The 24,003-nt window shown below is 49.1% G+C and overlaps 2 protein-coding genes across 8 annotated transcripts in view; both read right to left on the reverse strand.

The window, feature by feature from the left end:
- The window catches only part of adgrg6 (adhesion G protein-coupled receptor G6), a 48,317-nt gene extending 45,276 nt beyond the window's left edge, over positions 1 to 3,041 (reverse strand). For 3 of the 7 annotated variants that reach the window (XM_047021435.1, XM_047021437.1, XM_047021436.1), the window contains exon 1: positions 2,557 to 3,041. In XM_047021435.1, the coding sequence (XP_046877391.1) occupies positions 2,557 to 2,558 (2 nt within the window). In that variant the 5' untranslated portion in view covers positions 2,559 to 3,041. The remainder of the gene's footprint in view (positions 1 to 2,556) is intronic. The other 4 variants (XM_047021440.1, XM_047021439.1, XM_047021434.1 and 1 more) reach the window with 3 other exon arrangements.
- A 1,719-nt stretch (positions 3,042 to 4,760) lies between these two features.
- vta1 (vesicle (multivesicular body) trafficking 1) overlaps positions 4,761 to 24,003 on the reverse strand; it is a 35,138-nt gene continuing 15,895 nt past the window's right edge. The window contains exons 4-8 of the mRNA XM_047021603.1: positions 23,036 to 23,111; positions 21,128 to 21,236; positions 14,979 to 15,236; positions 9,728 to 9,805; positions 4,761 to 6,229 (exon numbers count right to left, since the gene is read on the reverse strand). Coding sequence (XP_046877559.1) covers positions 6,084 to 6,229; positions 9,728 to 9,805; positions 14,979 to 15,236; positions 21,128 to 21,236; positions 23,036 to 23,111 — 667 coding nt within the window. The 3' untranslated portion in view covers positions 4,761 to 6,083. The remainder of the gene's footprint in view (positions 6,230 to 9,727; positions 9,806 to 14,978; positions 15,237 to 21,127; positions 21,237 to 23,035; positions 23,112 to 24,003) is intronic.

Below are 24,003 nucleotides of genomic sequence, written 5' to 3' on the forward strand. Positions count from 1 at the left end.
AGCGAATTTTGTAATGAAATCTAAATTCATGAAAAACTGGCAACCAATGTGATTTTGTCAACACACTGACGGGACCAAAACATACTCAATTTAAAATCGTGACAAAGGGCTAACACACATGTCAGAAAACACCGATATCAATGACAAATATGTTGGAGAGTTGGTCTCGGAGGACTAGGGCTCAGAGGTAGACAAATGATGAGGCTCCACAGAGAGCCAATTACACTCGCTGAGTAATTGTGTGGTGATTTAATGACATCATCACAATGCTTGTGGCTAAGCGCTGCATAACATTAACCGGCCTCCGTTTAAATCATATGAATATAACATTCATATCCTGTTGAATAATGAATGTTTGAGAGACAATTAAAGACAAATGGATCCATTTCTCTATTCAGTGTTTCCTGTCTCTAGTAAGAGTAGTGGGCTGGTTGATGTTGCATGGAAATCTGAATAGAGCGCCCAGACAAAGGGCTTAAGCCCGGTGTACTATGTTATTTAGACAGTTACTGTTCTTCGCTTCGTTTCCACACATCAGGTCTAAAGACAGGTCCTGACACTAGAGTTCAGCTATCATTGTCTACCCAGAGATTGGGAGGAAAAGCTTTTCTTAGAATTATGTAGACAAGACAATAGTCAGTTAAGACCAACATGGCATGTTTACGGACGTATGCCTTGATAAGGGCAGTATTTTCTTTTTACTGATGCAGTTAGAAGTCTGACTGGGCTGCAAACGTAGGTTGTGTAAAATCAAGTCATTTAAATTCGGGTTCCCATTTGAGGTAACTTTGCTTCATTGCAAGCTTCTGTTTCTGCATTTAAATAACTGTCTGAGATGATTAGGACAAGACCTTCTGACCCAGTCAATTCTGCTCTGTACTTCATTTACCAGCACTTTACTATGCATTAAACATGATGTAGTTGCATTGGGCTATTACGGTTTAGCGCCAAAGGTATGTACTCAAGTAGAGTAATTAACTGATCATTCTAAGAGTCAGTCTCAAAGTACAGAACAGCCACTTACTTATTGAATCCAGTTGTTGGCCAGCTAATAATGTCAACCACAACGCAACTTCTCGAAGCTTTGCTTGTTAGCACAGCTTAGACTGCAACATGTTGTGTCAGTAATTGTAAACAAAACTAGGATGGTGTGTAGTCAGACTTTCTCTTGGTAGTGTAAATTGTCAAACAGTATAGCTTTCCAAGACGTTGAAAGTATGTGCAGGCTGAATACGAAAAAAGTTCATTAAACTTCTATAAATAATTTATGACATAATTTGGAGAACAGAACTGGATTAATTGCTCTCTTGTATCCAATTTAGATTCATGCGATTCCTGACTTTACAGAAATCACTTCTTTGTTTAATATTTTTTTGTACTCGCAGAAATGAAAATATGAATGCTTAACAAGCAGAGAGGGGGAGGTCAGTGGACTGTTCCCATACAGTAGCAATTCACATAAAGACACTGATTCATCAGCTGAAAGGAAATGAAGGGTGGCCTGTACGATCTGCAGAAGGCAGACTTTCGGATCCAACTAAACTATGAATAACAAAAAGTAGTCTAATAGTTTGCTTTGAAAAAGTATGATAGACAAGGTGAGATGGTTGACGGAGGTGGAGCCATCTGCTCCTCTGAGAGTGAAAGGCAAAAAATATCTTCGCTGAGTTGGACAGTGAAGTCTTTCTGTCACAACCTCAAGGCTCATCTTTGTCTCTTCTCATGTTCTGGATCTCTCCCTGGGGAATGTCTAATCACGGGCCCTGCATCACCAAACGGCCGCTAAGCCGGGGTGTTCAGCACAAAAAAGAGAGAGCGGGGGTCTCCATCTTTACCAGTTAATTAAATTCCCAAGGTCAAGTGTGACTGATGTCCGACACCTGGTCATGGTCTTCATAATCCTGTCAACACATTCTCTATGACTTCATCTCTGGACTCTGTGAAGAAGTTCCATGTCTACTTCAAACCATGGTCAGGGTTGTGTAACACATTAAAGGGATTATAGCCAAAAAGCACATGTATAAGAAAAAGAGGAAATTATTTGAAATAGGAGAGGCCTACATACATAGTTTGCTTACATTTGCTAGGCAACTAGCTACAGTACGACAATAAGATGATTGTTATGAATGCTGGTCTACTACACATTTGGTCAAAAGTTGCAACAATGGATAAAAGAAACACTCAACAACAACTTCTGTCCTCCCTCAAATAATGAAAATGAGTTATTGTTATTAACACAGGATCTTTGCGTCACTTAAACCAGTTAATGATCGCAGACATCCAATAGCCCAAGTTAACAAAACAACATTGGGTGTTAGAAACGTCGACATTGAACAAGTTCAGCATACTGTTATGAACTTCTCGGAAAGTTTAGAGACACTGGGGAATTTTAGGCTTCGTTTAACATTTAACTAAAATGATACTATGAAATAGAAGATCACTGCTTTCACTGAATAAATACCGCAAGCCACCTGACAGACAAATCTAGCTTAAAACAAAAAGTACCCTGACAGTTTGACATTTGCTGAACAACATGACAAGACATACCACACTTACATTGTTTTATTGGAGTGGGAGCTGGTCTCCTTGAAGAATCATGATTCCCTCTCCTCTCGTCCGAGTGGAGTTTTTCACTTTGCAGAAACTTTGAAAACTATCGAACCTTCAAATAAATGTTAAAGATTTGATCACCACTCGAATACCCAATGTACGCTGCTGTCCTACGGTCAAAAACTATATTATCTTGATGAACCTGTCTCCTGTGTCTGGAGATGCTTCAAACGGCAGCTAAGCACTTCTCTACAGTTCGGGATCTTGTAGGATCCTCACAGCTGGCGCGCACTCTCCCTCTGGCGCCCCACCCTAAACTAAAGTCAGACCCCTGGGTTTAAAAAATGACTTTCAAAATCAGTCATATTGATTTCGTTTATCTCGCTGTTGCACTGGGATACATTAAAAGAAGTACATACTGACACTAAGAGTTACCGTAAAAATGTTTCTCCTCATGGTGCATAAATTCAATGTATGGGCCTGTCATTTACAGAGTTGGCAGCTAAGAAAAATGTCTCGTGATGGCTCTATGAAAGCAAGCACGTTTAGAAAGGGAACCATTGTACATTATTGAAATCAGACCGTTTGTGACAAGGTATTGTGGAACGCCAGATCCCAGTAATTTGCTTTCAAACGTCAGTTCTGGTGATCTTCCTGTGAGATAAACACTCCAATTGGATTGGATGTCTGCATTTGCATACGCTGTTTCTGCCAACTGGTCTCCTGCGCATCACCACACCACGGCTACAACTGCCTGTTGTCGAGGTTTAAACATGCAGTATCAATTTATTGGACTTTGTTATATTGTTTACAATCACCTGGATATTTTGAAGCTGGAGGAGGGCTTATTAGTAACCTCCTGTGGTACCAGTGCTTCTGCAACCTCTGTTTGTCACACAGATTGATAACAGTTCTGGGAAAACAACTTGTACTTTGTCATTGTCAGGTTAGCTGGATTTTCTTCATGAACAATGAATTTGGTTCTTGGCATGAGCGATGTCTGCAGTGTGTGTGTGTGTGTGTGCCATTGTGACTAACAGAGTGACCTATATAGGCGAAGGCAGCTGTTTTACGTGGTTGCTGCCAAGGGCTCATGTTTTAACTGGAACCATAGAAGTGGCTGTTCTCGTCTCCTCCCCTAACTACTATCCATCCCCCAGACCAAGTTGATCAAAGCCAGCTGAACGCCACTGTCTGACAGTTAGTTATGTGTGTGAGGACTGTGGCAACAATCTTACATGGAGATCCGTCATTATTTAAGACCTCCAATATATGGGTTACATAACAAGCATAACAAAATAAGTGAGTATAGACGCTGAAACAGGATGGTTTCACTTTTAGTAAATGCAGTGGGGGGTAGCGAGCAAACAGTCTTGCTTCTAATCGAATGTACATATGCCATACTAGCATGTGGTCTAGTCACTATGCTCTTCCTATCGATGCCTACACGATGCAACGTCAGGGATATTACAGCCTTACCTGGCTTGCACTAGACTCTAGTGCAAGCCAGGTACATGCACACAAATCTAAGCTCCTGTATATATATATATATATATATATATATATATATATATATAATGGTTATCAAGCTCTGTGAAAGCCAGGTAATGACCATTCATTTGAATCAGGTGTGTTGGAGCAGGGAAACATCGAAAACATGCAGGACAGCGGCCCGAGGAATAGGATTGCCCGCCTCTGTCCTAGTGGGAACCCTCGCTACAACAGATGTCTGATTCATGCTCCCCCTTTCTCCCTTTGTCTTTCTCTCTCTCTCAAACACGAGAGGTGAATTGGAGCCAGGCCACACTCAAGGCCAAGGTGTTTGTCTGTTGTATTCTCTTCCCTCTCCATCTTTCTCTCCTTATCGCTCCATCTCTGCGCCCCAGGCAGCACGCAGCGGAGGGATGATGGCGACAGAGTGAATCCAGGCGTAGTGCTGATCACACTCAGCTGGCTGGAGCAGTCGAGCAGTGATGACCTCAAACCTAAACACGGTGACATCAGAACACGCCGACTTCCTTGATCCGTACAGACCTAGGACAAACACTTCTAACACGAACACAAACGCGGTACGGTGAGGTCAGGCGCCAGAAATACTGAGACTCAAATGATTAAAAAAAACAATACTAACAAAATAATACTTGCACTAATCCAGTATATAAATTATGAGTGGTGCTGTGTCATGTAAATAATAGGCACCACAACAACAGTTGGAAGACAATTCACTCATTTTTTTTAATCAATAGCTTGAAGTGTCTCATGTCATATACACATTGGAAAAACTCAACTGAAACAAAAAGTATGGATCAATAGGGTAAAGAACACACAGATTCAAATAACTTAAACTCACTCAGGGGCACGGGGGGGTTGGGGGGGGGGGGGTAAGCAGCGATTGCATATTTGAAGATTGGGTGTTCCAACAGACCAGTTTTTCCAGTTACATATTCAGCTGGGTTACCAACTACTATAGTTAGTTCGTAGTCGAGCTGATTGTTAGTTTTGTTAGCTGCTTGTTGTTTTTTTTTACGTGTGACTAAGCATCGATAGGAAAAGCATTCAACTAAAGTGACAGTCCCCCTAGTCCTCCCATGCCCTCTACGGCGGCAACGGCGGTAAAGTACACAACAACCATATACAAACGCATTCCCAAATCGGTCAATGAATCAAATCGGCGGAAATCTATCTATCGAATCCATGTACTAGCCTTATGTGGCTCCAGAAAGAACCATTTGTGGGTGCATTTTCACCCAAGAATGAGATAGATAACAAGGAGTAATTGAGAACATGTGTGAGGGCAGAACCATCCAGCCATTTCATTTGTGTTTAAAGCATTAGTCTGTAATGGAGTTGTGACAGGGTTATATTCACACTAAGCCCAAAGTACACTTACATGCATACAGAAAGAGAGACAGAAAGAGAGAGAGTGAGAGAGAGAAAAAGGGAGAGGGGGGGCAATGAGAGAGGGGACGGAGAGATGAAAAGAGAACGATAGAGAGACAGAGAGAGAGATATGTGTGGTGGGTGTGTATCAAAAGACCTACAGTTGATGGTCTGTGTAAATTAGTGTGAGCACTGCACGTGTGTCGAACTGTGCTCTGCCGTTAGTACCCGGAGCTAGTTGTGGTCGTGACCATACAGTATATAAAGCATACAGCAGTCAGTTTAATATGGAGACAGACACAGTGGGCGAGGTTTCATTGGAATATACAGGTTCTAAACAGCCATACGCGTTGGTTGAATCCAGGGGCAGGGACAGACAGCTTGGTTCTGGAAGTTGGGTAGAGGCTGGGGCTGAGAAAGAAGGGGGAAAGAAGCTGGGCTAGAGAGAAGTGGGCTGCAGGCTGTAATGGAGGTTTAGTACAGGCGGGGGCTGCTGTGGTCAAAGCTGAGACATTGGTCGGGTCCGAAGATATGAACTTTCCTCAAATGCATCTGTGGTGAGAGATAGAAGAGATGGGGATGGGAAGAAGGGGCAGAGGAGAAGGGAAGGGGGGGGGGGGTGATGAAGGGAGATGGAAGAGGGGACAGGGTCTTCATTCTTTCCCGGTGGTGAGCAGCCTGATGGCCTTCTGCAGGTTCTGGACGGCCGTGGAGACGTCCTCGTACTGCAGAGCGCTGCCCGCGTACTTGCAGTACTTCTGGGCCCGGGTGAAGTCCTCCGCTGTCAGACGCACGTCCCCTAAGAGAGACGAAGAGAGAGAGAGAGAGAGAGAGAGAGAGAGAGACGGAGAGAGAGAGACGGAGAGAGAGAGACAGAGACGGAGAGAGAGAGACAGAGACGGAGAGAGAGAGACGGAGAGAGAGACAGCGAGATAGACAGAGAGAGACGGAGAGAAAGAGAGAGAGAGAGAGAAAGAGAGAGAGAGAGAGAGAGAGAGAGAGAGAGAGAGAGAGAGAGAGAGAGAGAGAGAGAGAGAGAGAGAGAGAGAGAGAGAGAGAGAGAGAAAGATACAGAGAAAGAGAGGGGGGAGAGAGGAGGAAACAGATATAGGAAGAAAGAGTGGAAGAGACAGAGAACCAAGAGTTAAACAGGGACCTCCAGGAACTGAACTTGGACAACCATCAATGTATATTAACTTCTATTTTATTATAATTTTTTGTTTTATAGTTATTACAGAAAGATAGTCGGCACCACACGGGGGAAGGCTAGTGATGCACATTTAATATCGCAAGAGAGGTTCTTAAAAGCCAGATTATCCGATAACAGCTGTTGACAAAAAGCTAAATAGTGAGTAGGGGTTCTCATTGTGCCTTTATGGGCAAGTGATAATTACATTGGCTAATTGAATAATCAAAATCTTTTTTTGTAGCAAATGAAGCTACGCCTACTGTGTACCTACTGTGTTGTTAGAAATACATGGCCGCACGCACACACTGAAAGAGTCACCGTTTCCATTCAAACTCCAATTCATCCGAAACTTCCATTTCACTATATTGGAACCCTAGTCATCAGCCTAACCCCTAACCTAAAGTACAATCGTGTTTTCAAAGGACCTCGGTCCCCACAAGTATAGTAGTACCTGTACTAACACACACACACACACTCAGAAAGAAAGACACGCACCAACAGCTCCTCTCCTGACCCACCCTATTAGATCATTAATTGTCTGAGCCAGCACCAGTCCCCCAGCCCCCCATTACAGTAACTCAAAACACATCTTCCACACCCCAGCCCCGACCCCACTTTGCAGTATGAACACCACGTTAGTCGTGGGGCTTCACTGCTCCTTATCGCGTTAACACACGTCCTATACATTCTTGAGCAAGCTCTGGTCTGGAGACACGACTCCTCAACATTTGTCTACACACGCGCTTCATGAACCCACCTGGCATTAACAGCGTCAAACCTTACGTCAACACACTCCAAATACAGTCTTATAGCATGTGTTTGCACAGGCTAAGAACATGAGATGGAGCTGGTTAATAGTAACTAACCAGGGGACAACCTGAAGTCAAATACATTACGACGTGTGAAGTATACAAATATTACTGTATCACATCACAGAAGGATAATACCTTGAGGTTTACTCTCAGCTACAGGTCTAAAATGCGCTGACCACAGAGAGGTTTGTAGTATCACATAACCGTTTCCCATGGGAAACAAGAAAGACTGTAAGAATGTAGATGGTAGATATAGAGATACAGGTGACTATGCAATCTTTCTCTCTCTCTCTCTCTCTCTCTCTCTCGCACTCTCTCTCTCCCTTTTTCAAAACAATATGCTTTTATATAAATAAATAACAATTGTGGGTTGAAATGATACAAAATGTTCTTTCCCAAACACTGTACATAGTGTACTACCAACCTAGTGCTGTAGTCATTCACAAAACTGGAGCTCCATACCTGAACCTGCTACAAACAGTGAAGGTTTTTGATGTGTGCCTTCGTGCTTTTGTTATACGTTCAGTGTTATAACTTTGTGGCTTGCTCTGCCTTTTGTACGACATATTTAGCATTTCTGTACTCGGTAAAGCTTTTTTGTTCTTCGCGCAGGGTCAAGGGAACAGGTAAGCTGCCCATGGGTTTACTCTGCATTACGTAGCTATTTACCTGTTATAAACACTACGCAAGGAATGAATGCGGCCCCTTGTATTTATTGTAGCTACATGTGGCCAGGCAGTTAGGGCTGCTTTTATTTTTGTTTGTTTCATTGGCACCGTTCATAGTCCCCTTGTTTCCCTGTGTGGAACGGTTTACATTGTTGAAATAAACAACCCTCTTCACGTTCTGTCTCATTCCTTTGGGTTCTGCACGCACCTTAACCAGTACCGCCAGTGCAATCACACCCTCGCCGTGAACCCCAAAGAGACATGGGGAATGAGAGAAGGCAGTGGAAGAGTGAAAGCCTTTACAACACGAGGCTTAAAAAGACGACTGAAACGTCGGTCTCAGAGGAAGGGAGTGAAAGAGAGATTTGCCGTCCAGTGCGTAGTGCGCACTATCTACATGTGTGTCCTGTTGACGACGCGAACCGTCAGATGTTTTCGATGATTCAATTTACCGAGAGAGAGGAAGAGAAGGGGCGGGTGGGGGGGGGCATGCAGGCCCCCGTAGGTTAAGAAGCCTCGTCTGTGGTTAGCCACGGGCAGCCATATTAATGACAGCTTGGGCTAGCGCCTGAAAGCTGCTAAGTTGAGGCAGATGGTAGCGAGCAAGCACTGGTGGGCACAGTGGTGACTTTAGAAGCTTGGCTGTGTGTGCGCTGGGGCTCAGGGGGGCGGAGGGTTGAGTGTCTGGGAGACCAGACTCAAAAACATGAGTGGGATCTCCAGTCACTTTAGACTGGAGATCTGTGGTTGAATCTGATTCGCAGACCAAATCACATCAAATGTATTTGTATAGCCCTTTTTACACGCGAGCATGTAACACAGACAGAGACAAAGAAATATGCCACTGGCTTAGTTCAAAAGCTTCCCTCTGCCTGCCAAATGAAATGTTTTTCTTCTCAAAAGCCTCGGTAGGTGGTTGGGTCATCATGTCTAGGCCTCTGTCTCTCTCTCTGTCTGTCTCTCTGTCTGTCTGTCTCTCTGTCTGTCTGTCTCTCTGTCTGTCTGTCTGTCTGTCTGTCTGTCTGTCTGTCTGTCTGTCTCTCTGTCTGTCTGTCTCTCTGTCTGTCTGTCTGTCTCTCTGTCTGTCTGTCTGTCTCTCTGTCTGTCTGTCTGTCTCTCTGTCTCTCTCTGTCTCTCTCTGTCTCTCTCTGTCTCTCTCTGTCTCTCTCTGTCTCTCTCTGTCTCTCTCTGTCTCTCTCTGTCTCTCTCTCTCACAAACTTCAAGCTATCAGGTCTGGTAGACCTGAAGTCCATCCTTGTGGCACGCTCGAGGGTGACAGTAATGGGGGCTTAACGCTTCCTAGACTCGGCTCGCTCGTAATCGTGTCACTGAATTTTCAGAGTTGGAAACATTAGCCACAGGACATCAGATCACAGCCTACATGGATTATCATGTTTTAGCCCAGCTCCACACATTCTATTTTGGTCAGCTAGAGTCATTGTGCTTTGTGTAAGCTCCAGGCAATTATTACGTTACGTATATTTTAGTCAACTACATACAGCCAGTGTGTTTCAGTCAGCTACGGTCGTTCACAGCTTCACAGTTTCTCAATAATGACACCAATAATAACTAACATAAACCCTCAGAAAAAGTTTCTTTATGCGTTTGCGTGTGTTGTGTTGCTCACCTTCTTGGTTGGGTCTGAGGAGAACAGGGTCCACCACAGGCATGTTGCGTGGCACAGGCACTGGTTTGACGGGCTCACCTGCACACAACAGAGGAAGCTATGTTTAAAACATGCTCTTCCATGCAGTCCACACACACACCTGCTCTGACCTGCCCTCAGGACACTCTTCCTGTGATCCCAGAGCATCTGTACCGATACACGTGGACGTCATCAGTGGACACACTCCCAGTTCTGTCTGGTCAGGATGCTTGAATAAAAAATGCTTGTATATTGAATCAGGTGGCCAAGCGGTGAGGGAATCGGGCTAGTAATCAGAAGGTTGTCGGATCGACTCCCGGTCGTGCCAAATGACGTTGTGTCCCTGGGCAAGGCACTTCACCCTACTTGCCTCAGGGGAATGTCCCTGTACTTACTGTGAGTCGCTCTGGATAAGAGCATCTGCTAAATGACTAAATGTAAATAAAATAGCGAAATTTGCAGTCATGCCAACGTTTGTGTTATGGTACAGCAATGTTCGGACCTTAAAACGGACTCGTGAGGCAAAAAGTTTCAAAAGGTAGTTTTTAATGTTCTTTGTTCTAGCAGAGTTAACAATCTGGCAGAGTCTGAATGGTGAGCAGGGTCTACATCAGGGGTGTCGAGCTCCGGTCCTCGAGGGCCGCTGTCCTGCATGTTTTAGATGTTTCCCTGATCCAGCTCACCTGATTCGAATGAATGGTCGTTATAACAACCCTTTTAATTGAATCAGGTGTGTTGGAGCAGGGAAACATCTAAAACATGCAGGACAGCGGCCCTCGAGGACCGGAGTTCGACACCCCTGGTCTACATAGATCGTTGATTGCTGATCTGCCACAGGTGAGGATGGTTGTCTACCCCGGGAGACTCCGCCCATGCACACACACATGGAATAAACAAAAAAGGAGGGAGTAGAACACAGGAAAAAGAGAAACAGAAACAGTGTCACAGCCAGGGGCATGACAGTACCCCCCCCCCCCTAGCGGACGTCTCCGGACGTCCAACCAGGCTTGTCAGGGAAGGACCTATAGAAATCCCGAAGGAGGGATGCATCCAGAACAGAAGAACGAGGAACCCAGGAGCGCTCCTCCGGACCGTATCCCTCCCAGTCGACCAGATATTGGTAGCCCCTGCCACGGCGGCGAACATCCAGAATGCGGTTCACTGTGAAAGCCGGGTGTCGGGCCTTGGCCATTCTGCCACAGCTTTCACTTTGTCGGGATCTGCCTTCACTTGCCCCTGCTCGATTACAAAACCCAGGAAGTGAACACGAGCCGTATGAAAAACACACTTCTTAGCTTTGACAAAAAGCTTGTTCTCCAGGAGGCGCTGCAGTACTAACGTCACATGCTGTATGTGATCCTGAAGAGTCCTGGAGAAAATAAGTATGTCATCCAAGTAGACGAAAACAAACTTGTTCAGCATGTCCCGGAGAACGTCATTCACGAGGGCTTGGAACACCGCAGGTGCGTTTGTAAGGCCAAAAGGCATCACCAAGTACTCAAAATGTCCTAGTGGAGTATTGAATGCGGTCTTCCATTCATCGCCCTGTCTGATGCGCACCAGGTGGTATGCGTTCCTCAAATCCAGTTTCGTGAATATGGTTGCTTGAGGGAGAGGTTCAAAAGCGGAATCAATGAGGGGAAGAGGGTATTTGTTCTTCACAGTGATGTCGTTTAACCCTCGGTAGTCTGTACAGGGCCGCAGTGTCTTATCCTTCTTATCCACGAAAAAGAATCCTGCCCCTACAGGTGAGGAGGAAGGACGAATCAACCCCGCTGCTAAGGAGTCCTTAATGTAACTCTCCAGTGCCTCCCTCTCAGGACGGGAAATCTTGTACAGTCGGCTAGTAGGCAACGGGGCACCAGGAAACAGTTCAATGGCGCAAGTGCGGTGAGGAGGCAGGGACAGTGCTTTCTGCTTGTTGAACACCTCACCGAGACCATGGTATTCAGGGGGCACAGCAGATAGATCAGGAGGACTAGGTGGCGGGGTGTCTGCTTGTCTGCTGGAGATCTCAGCCGACCAAAGACAGCTGGAGTGGCAGAACTCGCTCCAGCTGACAATCCTGTTGGCTGTCCAGTCAATGTGTGGGTTGTGTCTCTTTAACCAGGGAAGCCCCAAAACCACTGGGGCATGTGGTGAAGAAATGACCAAGAACTTGGTGACCTCTCTGTGGTTTCCAGACACCACCAGAGTCAGCGGAACAGTGAGGTGAGTGATTCTGGCTAATCTCTCTCCATTCAAAGCATTGACATCCTGAGGGCGATCCAAAGGCTCCATAGGGATGTTAGCCCGAGAGACGATGCTGGAGTCAATAAAGTTGTCATCTGCTCCTGAATCGACTAATGCGAGAAGGGGAATGGACTCACGTGACCATAGCAGGGCGCACTGGAGTTGGAGCCTTTGGGGGGGTGTAGACTGGAGAGAAAAAGTGTGGCTCACCAGAACCTCTCCGCTTACTGGTGAACCCTCTCTTTTGGCAGCAGGGGACACGTGTTGGTGTAATGTCCGGCTTGTCCACAGTAAAGACACAGCCCGGACCTTTGCCGACGTTGGCGTTCGGCAGGTGTAAGACGAGCCCGACCAAGCTGCATAGGTTCCTCTCCGGTAGATGGTCCAGGGGAACTGGAAAGCACAGGAGAAGGTGCAGCTGACAGAGAGGGAGGAAACGGTGGGGCGTCGAGAACGCGAGATGTAGGCTGTCGCATGGCTCTCTCCCTTCTCCTTTTTCTAAGCCTATTGTGAAGGCGGGTGGCTAGGGAGATAAGACCCTCAAGTGAGTCCGTCTCATCTCTGGCAGCTAGCTCGTCCTTCACGTTGTCAGATAGCCCTCTCAAGAAAACGTCTTGCAAAGCAGTGTCATCCCAACCACTCTCAGCGGCTAAGATACGAAAGTCTATGGCATATTGTGCAACGGGAGACGAGCCTTGAGTTAGTGACAGTAACCTTTTGGCTGCTTCCTTGCCCTTAAGAGGGTGGTCAAATATCTTCCTCATTTCCAAAGTGAAAGCACCATAGGAGTCACACACAGGAGAGTTACTCTCCCAAACGGCTGTAGCCCATTGCGCTGCTCTGCCAGCGAGTAAACTTAACAAAAAGGCAATACGGGACTTAAAGGCATGATAGGTGTTGGGTTGTTGATCAAACACGAGGGAGCACTGGAGGAGAAACCGGCCACAGGCTCCTGGATCACCCGTATAGCGCTCTGGAGTCGGGATGTGAGGCTCTCGAGCACTTGCGGTGAGGGGCTGGTCCGAAGACCGTGCAGGGACCTCAGGTTGATTCCTGGAAGGCGATGGTGGTGCAGCCAGCGTGGACACCTGAGCGGTGAGGTGGATCATCTGTGTGCCAAGCTGAGTAACGTCAGTGGCGAGCCCGTTGAGCTTCTCCACCAACTCCCGTAAAACTTGTTCATGCTGGCCCACTCGGGTTCCTTGTGTGGCCAGGGCAGTCCGAAGCGCGTGTTCTTCCGTTTGGTCCATTTGGCCAGATTGTTCTGTTATGGTACAGCAATGTTCGGACCTTAAAACGGACTCGTGAGGCAAAAAGTTTCAAAAGGTAGTTTTTAATGTTCTTTGTTCTAGCAGAGTTAACAATCTGGCAGAGTCTGAATGGTGAGCAGGGTCTACATAGATCGTTGATTGCTGATCTGCCACAGGTGAGGATGGTTGTCTACCCCGGGAGACTCCGCCCATGCACACACACATGGAATAAACAAAAAAGGAGGGAGTAGAACACAGGAAAAAGAGAAACAGAAACAGTGTCACAGCCAGGGGCATGACAGTTTGAGCTCAAACTGAACGTAAACAAATGTTGCGTGCTTCGTTGGGAGACACATAATCGTACGTTTTTTTCGTCCTCGGTCTCGGTCGTTGTACGGGAGGATCATTGTTTAATAATGGATGTGTTTTTTGGCGTCCTTGCTCTGGACTCGGACTGTTTTGAAGGGACCCCTGAGGCGAGCAGTTCAACCCTGTATCCTTCCGCCGACCAATGCACAGCACTCTGCAACCTCCATATTTTATAGGCCGTGTGATTATGCGAGCAGCCCGAAGGCTGGAGGAGGAGAGAGCTTGACAGCTTAGTGGCAACTCAATCTACACAACCCCCCCTCCCTCCACCACCCCTGTACTTTCATTCTCTGGTCTTATATTTGGAATCATGTCTCCGTGTGTGGGGGTGCGAGTGTGTATGTCTCTGCCGAAAGAAAGGGTCGGGATGTCTAGGTGGAGATGAGTCACTTCCTCTGGAGCCCCCGGAGCTACAGGCTCACCTTGTCACGTCTACAGGGGCTCTGGGGGACTCTGTGGGGGAACCCTGTCAGTGCCTGGTCTAATACCCCAGGCCCTCGACACACACACACGCCCCTAATGTGCTAATTACATCGCCCCCCTCCGCACACCCCGACAGATGCACACCCTTTACCGTAAGTGACGCCTTTTCTCTCCAATAACCCCCCTCTTCCCCCCTATACACACACACACACACCAACCAGGGTAGAGGAGGCGCCCTCTCCACGACCGCCTGTGTCAACAGTATGGGCTCCGGTGATAAAGCTGCGCCCCTCGCGTCCACGTCAACATCCCTAATGGGTCTCTGTCGGCGCTAATGCTAACACGCCGCCGTCGTACCCCGCTCCCCGTGATCGGTCCCAGATGCAGGCCGCCACAAGGGATGGCTAGGCATGTTAAGCTTGTTGTTTCAAATGACTTCCACCCAAGCAACGAATGAAACCCTTTCGGTAGAATTATCCGGATGCTTTCCGAGTCCACTCAGCATGAGAGGCTGTGGCCTCGTGGCGATTAGTAATGCGCATGGCTTCTAATTTGAGTTCTAACGAGTTCGGAATGGAGAGGGCAAGTGTTTTGGGATGAGTCGACGTGACCGCGGATGAGCGGAGGCGGGATACGTGTTAAATGTCGCACTGTCCCTTTAAGGAGGTTCATTAGACAATTTCCTCCATCTGTCTTGGCTGCCAAAGACCTGCCGGGGAGAGAGGATCAGGCTGCATCGCTCGGCGCCGTCAGAGAGAGAGCGAGAGCGGCGTTCCTCCCACGGGCTGTAGTCCAGATATGCCACCGTGTCAAACTTTGAACCAAACTTCCATCGAGCGAGATGTTTTCGCTAAGGAGAAGGCCCGGATTACAGGCGACGAGTGACACAAACTGTTCCGACACAAACTCTGCACTTGTGTAAATGTGTGTGTGTAAATGTGTGTGTGGGTGTGTCGTACCTGCAGGGGGGGGCAGATCTGCAGGTGTGTTGGCGGGGGCGTGGGACCCTGGGGGGACGTGGATGCTGTTGTAGTTGGAGGGCGGGGGGCCCATCGCCCCCGAGCCCTGCCCGAACCCCGGGGCCCCCGGGCCCTCTGCCCCGTAGCCTGGCCCTGGCCCCTGGTCGTACCCCGTGGAGGACTGGGAGTGGGCGGGGGACTGGGGCCCCTGGAACGAGCCTCCGCCCTCTGCTCCGCCCTCTGCTCCGTATTCGTCATCTGGGAAGGGATGAGGGAGAAAGTGGGAGAACGTCAACACAGACATGCAAGGCGGAGGATGCGCACACCGACGATCATTGCAGATATCCGACGGTTCCGTTTTTTTGTAGCTCGGACGGAGGAAAGCACATGGGGACGGTTCCATTGGCTGTTCAGCTCTCATCCAGCCCTTTTGTCAGGCCTGAAGAAACCACATCGCAGAACAAAAACTTTGTTTCCAATCGGCGACAGCGAGCCGTTACGATTAGAACACAACAGGATTCTGTCAGAACGCTTGCCGCGTTGTCTCTTTAAAGCCTGACATGGGAGACCCAACCGGTCGTCCATCAGAGGAGCGGTGTTTCAACGGGAGGATGTTTATTACCCCGATTTCGTTTGTCTCCCGCATTTGTCTCCCGCATCCCCCACCGCTCCTTCCCTCGCTCCGTATTGCTTATCTTTTTCCCCTCGCACCACCTCAACACAACTGCCTCCATCCCTCCCTCATCCCCACCTCTCACTTCATTAGTGTGAGAGAGCACGTTGCCAATGCAACAGCGTCAAGGAGTACGGCATGACAACAACCGTATCAACACCTTGTGTTACACCTCTGTTACACCTGTGATTAATGCTTGATTATGTAGGCCTCTTCATTTCGGTTCTTTATCTCCTTGTCGCTCTCAGGTAGTGGCACAAGCGACTCTCCCTCTTATTTTTACTGGTACTCAACAGGAATAATAATAAATCCCATCTTTCTCTCGCGCTCAGTCAACCTCTATTCATTCCCATCAATCTCTCTTTCTCTCTCTCCCTCACTCTCTGTCCATTCCGCACTCTGCCTTCCTCCATCTCTCCTTCCATCCATCCCTCACGCTACCTCCCTCACTCGGTCCCTTCCTCCCTCCATTTCCCTCCCTCCCTCCTTGTCTCCGAGTACACGGCAAAGACACAGACAACCGTGTGACACGGAAGAGAACATGGACTTCCAAACACAGACGCGGGTGAACCCTCCAACAAGCTAGCCTGCAGCGAGGTGGTGTCTGAGAGCAGGCTGAAGGGCAGAGCGGTCATCTGCAGATTGGTCCATCTGCAATGGTATCCCCGCAATGCAGTGCAGCTGCTTCATCTCCATTCAACGGCAGCGGACATAATGGTACGTGAAGTAATGACGGGCTCATGCAGCTAATGGTCTTTAAAAGGCTAAACTGCCCCAGAGGTACTTGAGAGCCCATTCAAACAAATGTAATCAATTCAGCGCACCTCCCCGCAACAGTCTTTAAAACGTTCTTGTGAAGAGAACACTTTGTCTTCAAGCTCCACTGTAGTGTAAACCCGTCTGTGTGTGTGTGTGCCTGTGCGTGTCTTGGTGTGCGCGTGTCTGTTTGTGAGCGAGTGAGTGTGGCTGTGTGTTATAGCCGTGTGTGTCTGCGCGTGTGTCTGTGTGTGTGTGTTATCGTTGGGAGTCAAGTGAGGGAATCCCCCTAAGAGCAGAGCTAAAGGCCTGCACTGCAGAGGAGGACATTCCATTTCATGGCGCCGCATCGACAGACACATTAACAAACGACACGCTCCGGTGTCGCCTCTAAGGCGACCCATATTGAATTGAAAGAAAACACGATGGGACACAGAAACGTATCGACACAGATTAAAGCATGCGTATAGGCTGACGAGGCTCGTACATGACGGGGATCGCGACAGGTCGGCGTGGCCAGGGGGAGAGGAAGTGTGATCTGAATGAGAACCAGACATGTTTTCGTATGGGTCTGGACCCCGACCCAGGCCATGTTCTGGCCCCCAGTCTCTAGGTAGAATAATACGGGCATGGTGGCTCGCGAGAGCGCCTCGGTTTCAAACAACGGGCCTTGGATTGGCGTCAAGTCAAGAACCGGCGCCAACACACCGAGGGAAGACTGTGGAGACGCCAAGGAGGTGAGACGCAACCCTGGAGACACCCGGTCGAGACTCCTACGCGGAGATGCGCGGTCGAGACTCTTTCAGCAGGACGAAAGAAAGTCCAAGCATGACCGAAAGTGTCGAGGAGTCCAAGCGTCTTCCACGTCAGCTCCCAGATTGAGACTTTACGAGGCGGGTCCAAGTCGTGCTATCCCCTGACTGGTCCTCGATACAAATCTGTCTCGGCCTCTGTCTCTCAGAGACACACTGGCCAGCTTTGTATCCCCACTCACTGAGGGGGATGGCAATTGCGCAGAGATAAGGCACTTAATGTCTGTCCTCCTTTTTGTTCTCTCTCTCCTCTCTTTTCTCTCTGTCATTATCAGGGCCAAACGAGAGATAAAGCTCAGTTAGTCCTCCGTTTGTCCTGGGATAACCGGAGAGAGAGCATTTTGGGGTTCCATTGTCTACAAAAGCTTAGACCGCACACAATTGTTCGCTGTTTTGCCATGGCAATACAGCTATTTAAATTTGACAGGAAAAAAAGAGAATGAACGGAGGTGCGTGTGTATGTGTGTCTATTGCGTGTGCGGACACCAACAGTGCTTTCAACTCTCAGCCAGCTGCTGCCTGTCGGGATGATGTCTGGCAGCACTCAAGCGGGGAGAGGAGAGGGGAGGAGAGGGGACAGGACGAGGAGAAGAGAGTGTCACCCACTAATTGACCACTAGTAGTGAGAAGCTAACCAGTCAGTCACCCAGCCAGGCCCATCAGCCAGCCAGCCAGCCACAAACACAAATCCACTCAGACAGAGAGATAAGTCGCAGCAGACATCACGGATGGGGAGCAGATGGTGCGGGGAGATTGGGGATGGCAGGGCCGGGGAGGAACGTCGGCTGGCCCGGTCTCTCTGTATCACCAGACACTGGAGGACTGGTGTGGAGGATGCACGCTAACACTCTGGCTCCCAGAGCCAGCACAGCACCAGCACAGCTCCAGCACAGCACCAGCACAGCTCCAGCACGTCCGGACCAGGGCTCCTGGATCACGGAGCCTGGCAGGACAACCCAGCTGTGGAGACGAACGCACGCGGAAGGCACGGTGAGAGACCCACCGTCAAACCATCATCCCGCCGGTCTGAATCCGTTCCTGTGCGAGTCCCCTCCACAGAGTTGATCCGTCCTAACGGTCGCTCTCCTGGTTCCCCTTCCGGACGTCATCACGCCACCGAGACACCCCCCCCCCCCCCCCGCGCTGCACCTCTGATCCAACATGACGACAGCCCCCCCCCCTCTATTTGTCTAGTGGAATGACTCACGCCCCTCACATCCTTTGCTCCTCCTTAACCGACAACAACATCTCTTCTCTTTGCCTTCCACGCTCCGATAATGTGTGTGTGTGTGTTTGGGGCATCCTGGGAGTTCCCTTGGACTGTTGCAGGTTAGCCGTACCCTGGTTTCATCATCGCTGCCTGAAACAGACCAACGCCCACGACAAGCCTCTGCTCTTGGCCTCTGCTTTGGAGAAACAGAGCCTGGGGCTTAGGGGTTTACACCCCCCCCCTCCCCCCGATACTGGAGGATATCTCCTCACGTGCGCGTCCTTCCCCCGGACCAACAGCAAGGCCTGCCGGAGCAGACGGGCTGGAGGGCTTAGAGGGGAAATATGCTCGTCAACAAAGACGTTTTGTTTTGCTATTGGTTCGCCTTCATTACGTCCCCCGTCCCGCTCCCCACCCCCGTCCCGTCCCCTCCCTTCTTGTCCCTCCATCCCTTCATTCCTATCCTCTTGCTAATCCGCCCAGGCCTCTGGAGAACCGGGCCAACAGCGGGGTTGCCGTGGACAACAAACAAAGTGAGGGGTTCTCCCATGTGCTTTATTAGGCTGCTACCAACAGACACAGATCAGTGGATAATGCAGCAGGCCACAGTAAAGGTCAGTGGATGACACAGACCATAACACAGGTCAGTGAATGACACGGCGGGCCATAGCACCAGTTTGTAGCTGACAACTGCAAAGTAGGAGCACCAGTGTAGTGAGCTACCGAACCGTCTGTCTGATCCTTATTGTCGTTTCAACAGCCTTGTCACTACGCCGGCGGAGAACGGACCCGTACCCAATAAAAATGCTCAAAAAAAATATACAAAATATTTTAAAAACACACGCTAAACACACAAATCATGTAAGTCTGGGGTCGTAGTCAGCCTTGCAACACTGCCCACCCAAACAGCACTCTGTTCCTAAAAGCGCCTCTCGGTTCGTGTGCGTGTTTTCCCAAACGAGAGTGGAGTCAGCCATTAGGCTTGACAGGCAAGTGTGTCTAGAACAGAGGAGAGCGGAGGGAGAAGAGAGACGGAGACGGACAGACAGACAGACAGAGAGAGCGAGAGAGAGCGAGAGAGAAAAAAGGGGAAGAGGGGAGAGAGGGTGGACCCAGAGGGGGAGAGAGGGACAGGGAGCGAGCGGGGGCAAATATAGGAGGGAGAGTTTAAATATGGGAAAGCAAGGAGTGAGAGAGTGTGTGTGTGTGCGTGGTACTATACACAGAGTGTTTGATGTGAGCTGTGGCTCTTGGCTTCGGTTCTCCCATCATGGGGAATAGCCCAGTATGATGTCACCCCTGACAGAGACACCCAGATAGAGACCGGCTTCTCTCTCCCTCAAGAGAGCCACGGTGCAGTGAGCTAGTACCATTGTGTCTGTGTATAAGAGAGAAAGAAAGAGAGCGCTAGAAAGAGGGAGAGAGGGAGACAAAGACGGAAAGAAAGAAGCAAAGAAAGAATGAAAGAAGAAAAGAAAGATACGGGCAGACAGAGATGGACAGGCAGGCAATATCCTCTCTCTACCAACAGGGACCCGACAAATCAGCCTTGATTGTCACACCCGTACCAAGCACCAACAAAGAGCTGCGCGCACACCCACGCACACACACACACACACACCCACACCCACACACACCCCCACCCATATTGCTGTCTGACAATCTTGAAATTAGAAAATTGAATTGCTACAGTGAGAGCATAAAGGGTGGGAGCAATAAAAAGAGGGGCCGCGAGAGAGAAGAGGAAATTGACAGACCACCCCCCCCTCCACCCTCTCTCTCTCTGTCTCCGCGAGGCTTGCGGCCCCAGGAGATGACATCATCGCTGACACGCGCGGCCGGGGTCAAACCCCGCCCCGCCCGGCAGATGTTGAAGACGGAGCAGAGAGAGGGGCCAGGATCCGACCTTAGCGACGGCGTGCGCTCACACCTAAACACAGCCTGCACGACGTACCTCAGTGCCACAGCTGTCTAAATGTAAATGTAATCCCGCTTCGAAACATCCCCCATACCCGTTTGCATCTAAACCACCATGTGGTATACTGGTCGCATGTTTCCAGTTTGGTTGTGTCCGTAAACAGGAAGTGGATGTCGTGGGTTTGGTCGGGTCAGGGTTCTGGTTCACATCAGGGTCTGAATGTGTTTACCAGCACAGATGGACCAACATTGGAAGTCCATTAACACGCACACATGCCAGCATGATACTGGTCTCTGACTAGCCTTTGGTTAAGTGAAGTATGAGAGCTGAGACCTTTACTCAAAAGGTTGAGTGAGTAACATCATAGCGACATAGCGTAACTTACGTCCCTGATTCACTGTGGATAAAGACAGAGTCAGGAGTCATTAAACAAATATCAGCCCTCTCCCATGAGCGTGCGCACACACACACATCCACACACACACACATCCACACACACACACATCCACACACACACACATCCACACACACACACATCCACACACACACACATCCACACACACACACATCCACACACACACACATCCACACACACACACAAACACGCGTAACTGAGAGAGCCAAAGTCTCAAGCCTGATAAGGCACACAATGCTGGGCAACCTTTAATAAATACACACACACACACACACACACAGAGGAGGCGTCTCAATGTTCCCGAAGGAAGGGTTGAGGTGTTTGGTTAGTGAGGTGTGAGTCTCGACTGGAATATCAGCTTGTACCATATGCTTCCTCCCAGCCGATGGGCCCAGCCTGAGGGGTCTCTCCATTCTTCAGACAGGTGTGGATGTAAGTGGCCTTCCATCTCGCATACTTCCTGTGCTGCATGTTCTGGGGAGGGGGAGGGGGGGCAAAGAAACAGAGATGAAGGGCAGGGGGGGGGGCAGAGAAAGATGAGGAGAAAAGGGAACGGGTGGGAGAAGGAGCGGAGAGGGGGATGAAACGGGGAGGAGGGAGGGGCAGGGAAGGCGGAGGGAGAGAGGGGGTCGGGGGAGAACAGAGGAGACGAGGGTTAGCAGAACGTCCGGGAATGAAGTAGACATTGGAGGGGTGCTTCCGCAAAAAACACCCGATGAATTCAATCACATTTGTATATGAGTATATATTTGAGGTTTTCAGGTTTCCACCTGTAAGGAAACAAATCCCTTTTGAATTACTTACACAAACAAGGCTTTGTCAGCACACCACCACCTATGCAGGGTGTGGACAAAATCATCGGAAATGGTTTATCCATTAAGGCTATGCTAATCTGTGATCATCTGTAGGCGTGCAGATTATTCTGCTCCAGAGGGAGTGGTTATGTCTAATGACAGATGAGATTAGCCAGCAACAACTTCCGACGTGCTCCATTCAACAGCTCCCTTTAAATTTGACAATACAGCTCTCTCACGCTCTCACTCCATGTCTTTCTCCCTTTCACATCACTCTCCTTCTATCCAATTTCTCTCTCGCTCTCCTCCTCTTGGTCCCTCTCTCTATTCCCCTCCGCCCTCGCCACCTCAAATTTCCTTGATTCTGCCCCCAGTTTTCTGTCGCTCCTCTGTGTGTGTGTGTGTGATAGAGAGTGTGTGTGTGCATGTGTGGTGTGTGTGTGTATGTGTGATATGTGTGTGTGTGTGATAAAGAGTGTGTGTGTGTGTGTGCATGTGTGGTATGTGTGTGTGTGTGTCAGAAACCCTATCTTCCCCCAGGCCCATAGTGACGTGTCTGGGAGAGAGGTGCCTGGTCATGGGGAGAGACTGAGAGGACTCATTGTCTGGCCTGGCGGAGTGAAAAGAAAGGACGAGGGAGAGAGAGAAAAAGGGAAAAGGGAGATGGAGAGAAAGCGAGCGAAGGCATAGCGGTGCACTTCATCAGAGCAGAGGGGATCTGCTGCAACCCCCCTCCCCCCCCCCCCCCTCCTTAGAGAGAGGGGGACTGAGTGAGGAAGTGAATAGTGTCAGAGTTGTTCACTCAATGAGCCACTTGTCTGTGCGATTGTGTGTGTGTGTGTGTGTGTGTGCATGAGTGTGTGTGTTATGGACGTGTCGTCTAGCCAGTAAAAAGCCACTTTCCTGTGGACAGGCCTTCCTACCTAATCCTCCTACTTTATCTTGTACCGACTAACTCTGATCCCAACATCCCCTCCTTTCTACGCCTCCTACTGCCTGGCTTCCCTTCTCTCAAGTCTCCTTGCTCCCTTGACAACTGCCCAGTCCTTTACACCCCCTACATCCTACCCCCCCCCCCCCCACACACACACTTCCATAGCCCTGTTTAACTGCAAGCAAGTCCGTTTAGTGAACTTGTTTCCTTTCTTCCATGTGTGTAGTTTTCTAAGTTAGAGCTGTAGCACCACTGAGTGTGGTAGCAGAGAGTATCTCCAGAACACTTCGGTCCAGTGGTGGTAGTCTAGTCTGAAGTACTAGGCCTATTGTCTGTTTACCAGTTTCAGGTTGGGCCTGTGCTGTTCCCTCCCTACGTTTCCTACATTTTCCTAATCCAGGCAGCGTATGGGAGACGCTCGTGAAGACAAAGCGCATGCCTCCATATCATGCAGGCTACACCACCCGATTCCACACACCGGGAGGACTCCCAAAAACCCAGACGGCGAGGTGGAATGTTCTAGAACGGACACCCATGCGACGTACCTCCTCTGACATCTCCCCGAACACGCTGAGGACGTCGAGCAGCAGGCTGGAGGTGTAGAACGACTTGATCATGTTCCTGGGAGGGACACACACATGAAACACAGCCGTGTTACAATCTGCTGTATCTAACTTGCAATCCATCAGAAGTTTAACACTGGCACGGATTAATCCTGCTGTTCCATATTTGGCAGGGGTGTTAAGAGGACTGCCATGGCCTGCTGGATTGACGGCCGCAGGAACAACGCGGCCGCGTCAACGTCAGTACAGATGAAACCCTGGAAAGTGTGACAGGACAGTGATTGAGTTTGATGGAGAAAAAAAAATATTGGAAGTCCCTAAGACTGAATCAAACTGTCACCTGAAGTCGATTTCGCAGCAAAATATAATTAATGGCTGAGGGGCGACGTTGAAGGGGTGTGTGTGAGTGTGTGTGTGTGTGTTTGTTTGCTTGGAAGTGACACCACTGGTAGCATTCAGTTCACCTCGCAAGACCAGAACCAAGGAGGAAAACTTGTCGCTTGTAAAATCTCTCACCGCTGGGTAGAGGAAGCAGAAACACACACACACACACAAACATAAACAGGGCATCAGAGGTGAGTTTTCATGTCAATGTGGGCCTTGTGTGATGTGTTGGGACTACAGTGTTCTGTGTAGCGTCAAGGCAGAGGGGGAGTCTCTAGTTCCAGGTCAGCTCCCATAAACAGCTGCTCTGCACCGTTCCACTGGTGACATCATCCAACAGCCTCCACCTGCTAGCGCAGAACAAGTCGACAAGATATGTTCTGAGGAACAGTCTAGTAGACCTGTTCTGGTGTGTTCTGAGGAGCAGTCTAGTAGACCTGTTCTGGTGTGTTCTGAGGAACAATCTAGTAGACCTGTTCTGGTGTGTTCTGAGGAACAATCTAGTAGACCTGTTCTGGTGTGTTCTGAGGAACAATCTAGTAGACCTGTTTTGGTGTGTTCTGAGG

Source organism: Hypomesus transpacificus, chromosome 6 (genome assembly GCF_021917145.1).
Source record: "Hypomesus transpacificus isolate Combined female chromosome 6, fHypTra1, whole genome shotgun sequence".
Lineage (NCBI taxonomy): Eukaryota > Metazoa > Chordata > Actinopteri > Osmeriformes > Osmeridae > Hypomesus > Hypomesus transpacificus.